Source organism: Xyrauchen texanus, unplaced genomic scaffold (genome assembly GCF_025860055.1).
Source record: "Xyrauchen texanus isolate HMW12.3.18 unplaced genomic scaffold, RBS_HiC_50CHRs HiC_scaffold_643, whole genome shotgun sequence".
Lineage (NCBI taxonomy): Eukaryota > Metazoa > Chordata > Actinopteri > Cypriniformes > Catostomidae > Xyrauchen > Xyrauchen texanus.
The window spans coordinates 4,919-15,894 of NW_026266625.1; the positions used below are offsets into that span (position 1 = coordinate 4,919).

Below are 10,976 nucleotides of genomic sequence, written 5' to 3' on the forward strand. Positions count from 1 at the left end.
GACATGGCTGAGTGGATGCATTATAATGTGACTGCTGCCTCAGTGGAAAAATTGTTTGGGAAAGGTCCTCTCTTTTGGACTTTAGCCTGTTGATGTGTATGGGACACTGGATCTGAATGGCTTAACAATTAAGAAAAATTGCTGTCAATGACAGGCTGTAAATTCTCTAAGAGCGGTTTCTTCCATCGCTGGTTGTTCACTTTTCCCAAGCTTCATTGGCATAGTGATTTCCTTGATTAGTGACTTGATGTTAGTTTACTTTCTGAGGTTTATATAAGTCAGATTATGCACACAGAGGGAAGTTGGAAGAAAATTAATTTGCAGGATTTTTTCTTGTTTGCAGTAGGTTCTTAAAATAAAACGTGTGTATTTGTGCTTCTTTTTTTTTACATTTTTTTTTTTTTTTTTACATTTATTTCTATAGTTGTTCCTAATTGATTTTGGCCTGGCCAAGAAATACAGAGACAACAGGACACGACAGCACATACCCTATAGAGAAGACAAAAACCTCACAGGCACAGCTCGATATGCCAGCATCAACGCACATCTGGGCATCGAGCAGAGGTGAGAACACCTATACGTCAAATAATTTAGCTCATCGCGTTGTATAGCTCTTTTCTTGCCAACAGCAGTTACTTATGTTTACTAGGCAGCAGATACTGTTGACCTAGAATCCGATGTTTACCTAACCAGTTGGAATAAGCTAGCTCACTGAAGTCATTTGAATAACGGAATACAAGACGCAAAATAAATTCATGATCATGACATCTTATGATCTTTTAAGTGACCTATAGCCAATACTACTTGCCTGCACTTTACTAGAGCTTTACTAGGAATGGCTCACTCAATCAATGCCCTTTGTGTGTATTCCTGCGCACTATGTTTACTATTTTAGAGAAGGTTTTTAAATGATCTTCCCTCATATTGCTTAAAATGCAATCTGGCTTGATGTTTGGCTTTAATGTTTCGTTTTATCTTGCAGTCGTCGAGATGACATGGAGTCACTAGGATACGTGCTGATGTACTTCAACAGAACCAGCCTGCCGTGGCAAGGACTTAAGGTAAGCAGGGTAGATAATGTAAGATCTCATAAAATTAATTGTGTTCTGTACTCAAATCTTAAGTCTCAAAATTAAGGGAAATTCTAAAAAAAAATTCTTATTAAGCTGGGATATAGATGTCTTATGATAAAGTTTTGACTCTTCGAAAAGCATGCTAGTGTCAAATCATTCTGAATAGTTTGAATGTAGAACAAGTATGGAAATTGGTTTGAGTGGGGGAATATGGCTTACTGTTAGTTAACTTTGTTAGCATTTACATGATCAAAATATGATTTTTTTGTTGTGGAAACAAAAAAAATTAATAATGATCATTAGGCAGGGTGAAACAGGCCAACAGGTGTGGCCTAAAAAGGTCCCGTAAATCTTCTTTCAGCTAGTTTATTTATGGCCCTCAGCACTGTGGGATTCCATTCTGTTGAACTGCTTTATCAGTACCAGACTCTAGTGTGCAGCGTATTTGTTTTACTTCCCACAGGCTGCCACAAAGAAACAGAAGTATGAGAAGATTAGTGAGAAAAAAATGTCAACCCCGGTCGAGGTGTTATGTAAGGTATGTAAAATTGTGTAGGGATGCTTAAAGGTTCTACAGAAGTCCATATGTAATTAAACTTTTCATTGCAGCACACACATTACATGCACATTAGTGTGTATGTGTCATGTTTCCTTGCTGAATGCCAACTTTTGATGATAAAGAACCCCCAAAATATACAATACTGCTAGCTGTATGGTATATCAGTATGTGATATAGATTGAAAGTGTGTGACTATTAGTATATACGACCATGCCATTTATTCCTATGGATGGGGTTAGTAGAACAGAAACGTACCGTTTTGGACGGCTTGCTCCTCTTTCTGCACCTTTTTCAGGATTTTACTAAATGTATTGATAAAGCTCTATGCGGAAGCTCTCAAAAGAACTACAAGCTATGCGTATTAACATTTCAGTTAAATCCTAAAAGCAAATATGAATATCCTTATTAAGACTCTGATTCTATGTCCATTTATCCATGGGGCTTGCTGTTCTGGCCTGTATGACTGTAATCTCAGGCTGCTTATTACCTGTTAACAGTGCTGACTATTTACTAATCTTTTGTAAAATACTTTTTGTTAATTTCTCTCATCCTAAAAATTATGCGGTTCAAGTTGACATAACATCTCTGGAGCTTTCTAGATCTCTAAATTTCTTCTTTCATAACATGAGTTTGGCTCTTTCTCCAGGGGTTCCCAGCAGAGTTTGCCATGTACCTGAACTACTGTCGTGGTTTGCGGTTTGAAGAGGCACCTGACTACATGTACCTGCGTCAGCTTTTCCGCATTCTCTTCAGGTGCTTAACAAAGTTCTTCATTATTTCAACTCTCCCAACACCAAGTCCACTCCCTAGTTACAACTTGTTTACCTCATCTTTACTACGATCTTGCAAATCTGTCACTAGAAGAGTCTGAGGTCACAGACTTTGGCACGGTTTTATTAATTTCTCGTGTTTGTTTTTATAGTTGTAATGTCTGTTGCTAGAATTGTGCAATTTGCAGTAATGACGTGCTTTGTATCGATGTACTCACTGCCACTCGATCTCTTCCAGAACCCTCAACCACCAGTATGACTACACATTTGACTGGACCATGCTGAAGCAGAAAGCAGCACAGCAAGCAGCCACCACAGGGGGACAGGGGCAACCGGTACAAACCCCCACAGGCAAGCAAACTGACAAACCCAAGAGTAACATGAAAGGTTAGTAGCAAACAGCCAAGCGACGTTTCAGCACAAAAACAGAGACACCAATTGCTTGCATATTAAGTAAAAAAAAAATTTTTTAAAATGTGGATTTGGAACATTTGCTCCCCAAAGATTCATGAAATTCAAAGAAAGTGTTAGTTCAAGGATGACCCCCATCAAAAAAAAAGGAAATAAAAATTCAATTGGTATGTCTTGCAAAAGACGTCCTTGGGAAATTTGACTACTAACTTTGTACCAAAATGTCTATTCTTCTCTGGGACGAGGGGCTGGCGTCTAAATAATTTGTCAGATAACCATCCCTTGAATTAACTCCTTTCCAAATGGGATGTTTGCTCTATTTGACAGATTTCTCCCAATCATTGTTCCTGGATCTAACACTTGTTGGTCTTTATTATGATAAACTCAAACTCTTTAAGTGGAGTATAAATGGATATATGGTAGTGATTTCTAACCTAAGACCATATAATTTCCACACCTTTACATTGATTCTTACTGTACTTTTCTATATATGTTTGGTGTTGGGCGAAGTCTAAATGTTGTTAAATATACAAATGATGTGATGACTCAACTGTGCTGTTTTTGTGATTCTAGTCATGGAGCTTTTCCCAGCGAAAGGGATAGTCACGCCTAGCTATATGAACTTAGAGTCAGGAGTATTTTTTTTATTATTCAGTTAAAAGCTGACTGTGTTTAAACTCCAGATGAATTTCCATTTTCCATCAGTTATAAACTTCTACATCATTTTTCTTAAGCCAGAGCTTTTCAGTTACTGTTGACGATTGTAAATATTGTTGGTGAGTAAATGAAGTCTACAATTACAATTAGTGAAAAGTAGTCCTGGTCAGATGATATAGGCTTTAATGTAGTCTAAATCTGTTGCACACCTAAAGCTTAGTGTACACTACACAACACAAGCTCGTCTTTGATGTTTGGAGTCAGCGACAGGTCTGAGATGAGAAGTCTCAGATCTCATGACGAACAGTCTTGTTGTGTGCGCACTGCTGCAATATGCAAAGACTAATCCCAGATGCTACGACCGGTTTTAGAAGCGCTTGATATCTAGACCAACAATGAGCCACAGCCAATTATTAAGAGAAATTAAGAGAGCTCAAGTTATTAGGAAGCCAAAAACAGAAAATAAAATAAAACTTCACTACTTATAAAAACAACTGAAATTATACATTTTTTAAAAACTTTTTTTACTTTACAGATGGCACCAATAAGTGCAAAAATGGACGAGAGCTGTTCTTTTCATGATTGGTTATCAAGAATAAACTGCGCCAGTTTGTCCATTTGAAATAGGGTGACGCTAAAGGCAGCCATAACGGCAGTTTATTTATTTTTGCCAGTTATGTGCCGATTTAAAGGGAAATAAGCATATGATCCGAAAATCCAAAAAAGCGAATGCATGAACATGTACAGTAGGGACACAGATATGAGCAGCAGGCACATTAGAAGCTCAGATACAGGTACGACACAGTAGAAGCTCAGTTACTGGTACTGCACTAAAATAACTTTACTTTATGCTTTAAATGTCATGTTTGTGAATAATTCAAAGAAACTGTGCACCAGTTTCTTTTTCGTCTTTTAATTTTGCACTTTATAATTTTAATAAAACACAGATGTAATGATATAATGAAATCAGAGACTCTCCTCTAAATCTGATCACAAGTGGTCAAAAGAGATGACCAGGTGTAACCGTTATGTCTCACATATACTTTGGTATTAAGATGCATTTTGGGTGATCCGAACACAAGTGTCACACATGGTCTCAGTCAGGGACGAATAATCATGCAGTTGATGCAGTTCATTCATGTATTGTGCATGCCAGCACAACGAAAAACAAGACAGTTACACGGTGCTGATCGCAAGTAGTGGAGTGTACGCTTGGCTTCATGCAAAGTAGACTTGACACCTAGAAGGACACAGTAAAGTGGAAAAGCCGCTATCACCCCTCTTCCACTGCTGTGTCCTTTTGCGCTCTTGTCAAGTCAGCTGCATCCAGTCTGGTCTGCGTACTAAATGCATTTAGCTTGGGGTGATATGCTGTTAATGGTATGCAGTCGGTATCGTATTCAGCTGTGGTTTTTAACATCTTTACAGTATTTCACCCAGGAGTTGGCCTAAGCACTAAAAATAGCATGCAGTCCTGAATTTTACATCGACAGACCTTATCAAAGTAGTTTTTTGTAAGAGAGATGACTGCCAAACTTGGATTGTGGTCTGTCTGCTAGTTTTAAAATGGAACCCTGCAAATATATTTGTAGGGTGCGGGAATGTAGTAAAATATATTGTATCAACGTTACGGATTAGATGTCAGTGGGGTTTTTTTGTACGTTATATATTGGCGTTATATAAAGCCAATATGGCCTTGGACCAGGGATGTTTAAAATAACGATCAGATCCCCACACAGGCAGCTTTTATACTCCCTTTTGAGCTTAGTGTACTGCGTTTTCTCTGTGGCATTGTATATGGCTTTTAGAGCCTTTTCACTCCCATGGTTCAGCACGTCATCTTTGAATCCCTTGTGCATAAATACAGAAAGAAATGCAGGAAGACCTTTTTACACACAAGGTTCATCCTGAATTTAGGCAGAGAACAACTGCTGTTAAAAGTGGCTGAACTAAGAATAGCATTCGCTGATGAGGTGGTAATGGCCTAGTCCTTTGTGCACACTGTTTTAGTTTTATTGAACCCCCTCCACTTTTGAAATGCAGGCAGTGCAATGTGCCCTACTTGGACAGAAAATTATTGATTCTCACATTGGATCGAGGTAACAATTATGTATTTAAGGATTTACCCATAGTATATCAACATCTGAGAGACTCTGTAGTAATAGTGCACTGTCCCTTTAAGATTCTTTTTTTTTTTTAACTGCTGAAAAGCCACAGCCAAGAACTTAAGTACCAAGGGGAGTGTTTGAGCTTGAAAGAACCTTATTTGCAGAGGATTGTTGGTTTCTTGGTTACCAGTGGAGACATTGCAAATGTGAGCTTGCATGGTTGCTGTTGTTGCACAGTCTTATATTATTTTGATATTTGTTCAGAGAATACTTTATTAGCATATCCTCAATCTCAATGAATGCATGCAAGTTCTAATCTTTTAATTTTCTCTCTACCAAGCCCTGTTTTTTTGGGGGGTTTTTTTCTCCGTCTTTCTCTTCGTTCCTCAAATGGATCCCATTGTGTCCACAGAAATGTCAAGGCTGCAGTAGCTAAACGGAACTACTCTGCATGTAGTAGCAGCTTGAACCTAACAGTCAGGTTACTTGGCAGCCAGTTTGAATCAACTTTCCATTGTGGATTAACTATAAATGACACAAGCAGTGGCACAAATAAGCTAAACCTGAAAGACAGCCCTTTCTTGTTAGAGGCTGACTCCAACCATTTAAGGTTTACATTTAAAAGTATCATACTTTATTCGTTTTACATGCCTAAAAATCCTATTTGGATTAGAGGCAATTTATATATTGTTTTCTTACTGAGAATTATCAATTTATTTTTCCAATAATGTTGCTAGGATTAGATTTAATTCTGTCTATATTATGCAGTTTCATTTTGTGCGCTGTTTGCCGTAGGCAAAACCACTTCAATTTTAGAAATGACCATAGTTGAGAGTGCCATGTTGGAAACATTTCAACATGTCACATTCTTCAGGTCTTTGAATTTGTACTATGTACATGACTTGAAACCTCTTGTGATGTTATGGCAATTATGATGATATACCTGTCTCAACATTATCTCAACTGTGTTAATTCATAGAAATTTAAACTATACTCTTACATACTTCATAGTAAGTAATGATATAGATTCTTTTAAGGGTTATCCTTAAGGATACTCCTATTATTTGTTTTGGGGCATATCCTGCTCCTTTCTTTTGGTTAAAGGATTCTTGAAAGGGCAGCTGCTATGCTCTTTTTAACTGGTTGTATACAACCGTGGGAAGGCTAGTATGGTCTAGGGCTGGGCGAAAATGTAAGTAATTTAACTTTTTTATTTTTTTATTCAATATCCGGTTACATTGTTAACCCCTGCTGTCAAGGGATTGTGAATATTTTTGCACACAATTTCACCTGTTGATTTTGCTTGAAAATTTTAACTCATTTATTGAAACACAAACTTAAACCAAAGATATTTCTAAGTTCAAATAGCATTTAAATCTGTAAGTTATTAAAATTAACTGTTCCGGATATAACCACATTCCCAAATCCAAACATTTACCTTCTTAAATTTCCTCCATCGGCCCAAAGTATCTGTCTAAAACAACGGGTGGGAAATTACCAATACAGATGAGGATCTGAAGACAATTATGAATGTTAACTTAATGAGAATTATTATTATTGAAATGTAAATAAATTGTTACCTCCCTAGAATTTCAACATGACACACGTACATTATACTTTCATAAAACTACTACTGTTTGTTTATTTCACAAAGTCTTTTATTAAAGAATAGAAAAAACTATTTTTCACATTAGATGAAAGACTAATAAATTATGCTGTAATAATTTCCACTGTGTTCTCATCGAATTTGTGTTTGTATTGCTTTTTTGTTAATGCAGAATAAAGAAAATTTAAATGGAAGTCAATTTTAGGTTTAAGTTGTTATTGGGTTCTGCGCACATCGTGATTTTATTTAAAAATAACTCATTTAATTCCATGGCCTTCAAATTTAAAACTTTTTATGGAGTGGATAAAATTTCATGTCACAAAGCCATGCGTTTTGAATAACTTGAATAAAAGATTTTCATAAAAAACTGCGTTTTGACACTTATTATTTTAGCTTTGATGTCATTTCATAATAATGTCTTTAACCAACAGACTTTTTTTTTTTTTTTTTAATTAATGACATTTCTAATGTATTTTTTAAAAAGTGTTTGGGCATAAACTATTGGGCTACAATTTCATAGATTTGGTGACTTCCCAGGTCCATGGTTGTCATTTCTTGAATTTGTTGATTACTGCCTGTCTGTGACTCACAATAAGCATCGGAATATTTGTCAGATGTCCAATTACATTATCCTATCCCCAACCCAAGTATGCTCATTGAGACATACTGATTGTGCACCAGCAGAATTGGTTGATGTGTCAGCCGTCTGTAGTAGCACATGAATGGATAACATCTTAGCCATGTCATCATTAGTAATTAATGGTCTTAGCTGCCCTGAAAATCCATTCAGCATGTTCTACACTGCTGCCTCTGTGGCTCAGACTCCATGTGTAGAGATGGTAAAGAAAGAGTTTATCCCCATGAGCCCCTGTGTGTTTGATGATAAATGTTTTTCTCAGATTCTCTGCTGCAAGTCTATACTTCACTGCAGAGAAGTACTGATGACTTTGCACTTTCTCTCTTCCTGGACAGAATAATGCTCTGACTTGATTGGCTACATTGATTACTGTAGCTCAACCCCATTCAGCTCTGTATCACTAACTGTTAACCCTCTGCTCTCTATCTCTCCATGTGTTTCTCTCTCTTGCAGGTTTCTAAGCATTAAGACAATGTAATGAAGCAGAGCAGAGGTCGTAGCAGGATTTGCCTTCCAATCACACCCCGGCATCTCGGATCAAATTCACCAGAACCTGGCAGGCACTGTGGGCAACCCTTTTCCTGTTAAAAAAAAAACTTTTGTTCCATATACTATATATGTAATCGATATATATTGAAAATATGCTCTGCATATATCTATATATTGGTATGTATATACTATATCCACACAGAGAGCAGGCTTGGTTTGGAGTTGGAAGCTGTAGCCTTTTCTATAGTCCTGTCACTTAAGACTTTTTGCCCCTCCTTCTTTGAAACTGAAAACTGTAGAAAATTGTTGACGCGCTTTGGATGTAATTGTGCACATGCCAATATTTTCCAGAGTTTTCTCCTTAAGGATAGCTGTTCGGGGTCCTCTTCCCCAGATCTTGGTTTCCCATCAGACCAGTTTTGGCCCCTTTTCCCTTTTCATCCTCCTTTCGTCAAAGAGCGTGGCATAATCCCAGACACTCTTCTGTCAGACTGGAGACATCTGAGACACTTTTTTTGTCCTTCAAACCCCCCCCCCCCCTCCTCAAACAGTGAGACATCTATGATTAAATCTGTTAATGTTTTAAATGTATCCAAATAATTAAAAGGCGAACTTTGGATTTCTTTTTTTTTTTTTCTAAAAAGGTAATTGTTCTGCCTGCTGATATGTGCTACAGAGCTTCTAATGTGAAGATTAAAAAAACATTCTAGTGACTACTAGGTTTCTCTTTAGAACACTGCATTAACTATATTGTACTTGGTATTCTGAAGTCTTCTGAAAAAATATATAAGAATAAACTTCACAAAAGAATATTCATTACAAATGAGGCATCACTCAAATAAACCTTTGTTAATTGCTTAGATGGAAATTGTATGCATCAATGATCTGCATTTTATTTTTCTCTTTTGAAAAATGTTCATATTGATTGAGAAAGTAACCATTCATAAGATGAATTGCTATGATAGCCTCCATGTTCTGTTTTGAGAGAAAAATGTGCTCACTCCACCCTTCCCATTACCATTTTTATACGCATATATCTTTTTTTTTTTTTTTTTTTTTTAATCAGAAAAAAGTTGTACTTTTTCAGTTTTATAGAGGTGTCTTTCCCTGTATAGAATCGATAATATGGGGGAAAGGATTTGTGTTGTTGCTTCTTGCTGTGGTGAAGCAGATCCTCATGTAAAATATCTCTGGGACTTACTCTCTGCAACATTTTTTCGCGGCTGTTTAGTAGCGGCCTCTTGCTCATTGTTTCCTTTTTTTTTCATTGCAAAGAAAGTGTTGGAGGGTTTCTTTTCTATATAGTTTTGGTTCTTGTGAGGCAAGAGCAGTTTGATTCATTTTATTTTTTTCCTCAGTCTTTAGCAACAACAAATGCACTCCAGTAACCTGGCTTTTTTCCCCCATTACCTCCAAACTGTCCCTCAGAACCAGCTTAAAGTATTTTACAGCTGAACATTCTATAAAAAGTGTAATTTATTCCCTTTTTAGCATGTCAGAATAAATTAAAATGACTTCTCAGAACTACTGTCCCAGTCTCAGTAATTTTATGAGAAGTAGTCCCCTTCCCCCCCTTCTGTTTGTTCAGGTATCATTCTCTAGTCTGCACATTTGTTAACAACCACAACCAGGCATTAGCCTTTTTTATTTTTGACACTGAAAATGAAATGCTTTAAAGATTGAGAAGGCATAATGCTTTGTTCTCTAAAATAGTAAGCTTTGAATGATTTTGTTTCAAGTGTTGAATGGGACACCTGGAAAAGATCTAAAAGGTATTGCTGTATTTCCAGGACAGCAGGTCCTGTGCAATTCTTGTGGGGGTGGTGGGTAGTTCTAGGTGCTAGTGGTGGTTTCAATTTCCAGGATTCTGTAAATATTAAAATGGCTTTAAATGGCAGGTGTGGAAATTGGTTAATCATTGACAAATTAACATGTAGGAGATAGGGAGCATAAAAACAGTTTAATTTGCATGTTTTTCCTGATTCACAGCTAAATATTCTGCATTGAATAATTAATGCTTTTATGGGTTGCTAATAATTGAGAATATAGAGCACTGCTGCTTGACAAAAAGGGCAGCATTGTCAGACACTTGCAGTTTCTTAATGAGTCATCTGTAAGTGTTTGAAATAAAAGGGTAAAGTCATAGCTTGTCTGTTCATAGGAAATTCCAGGAATGATTACGTGGTTTCAAACCGGCCCAGAATACGTTGAGACAGGGTTTTCAAAAATTTAGTAACTGAAGAAAGAAGAAAAAAAGCAGCATTTTGAATGAAGCAATGACATTATTACACCTATGCAAGGTCAGCTATTAATGAAAGGTCTCACAAAAGTGTTGCTTAGAAAATATAGCTGCTTCTATCCCATGGTTGGCTTTGAATCTGGAGAAAGATTGCTAAACCCTTTTTCTATTGATTCGATGGGTGTACCCGAGTTTGAGACACTTCAGGGGACTGTAGAGAAATGAACAAGTCCTGGGGGTGGGGGTGGGGGATGGGATATCCTGACAAAACTAATGTACAGAACGATGCAGGAGGGACAGGAATTCCAACTGTTGTCAGATCAACACATGCACGAAACAGCTGCCATCTCACTGCGGGAGGGAGTGGGAAAGGCCCAGACAACACCTGGTCAACAGAAAGGACTGAAATATATGTGTAGTGTATACA

At 37.1% G+C, this 10,976-nt stretch overlaps 1 protein-coding gene across 1 annotated transcript; it reads left to right on the forward strand.

Annotated features, from left to right (window-relative positions):
- Nucleotides 1–424: 424 nt before the first annotated feature.
- Nucleotides 425–10,769, forward strand: LOC127642477 (casein kinase I-like; the record flags this gene model as incomplete). The annotated part of the gene is made up of 6 exons (XM_052125098.1): nt 425–564; nt 983–1,061; nt 1,537–1,611; nt 2,279–2,385; nt 2,641–2,789; nt 8,275–10,769. Coding segments are annotated over 6 exons (558 nt in total), but the record flags the coding sequence as incomplete, so codon positions are not given.
- Nucleotides 10,770–10,976: the final 207 nt, after the last annotated feature.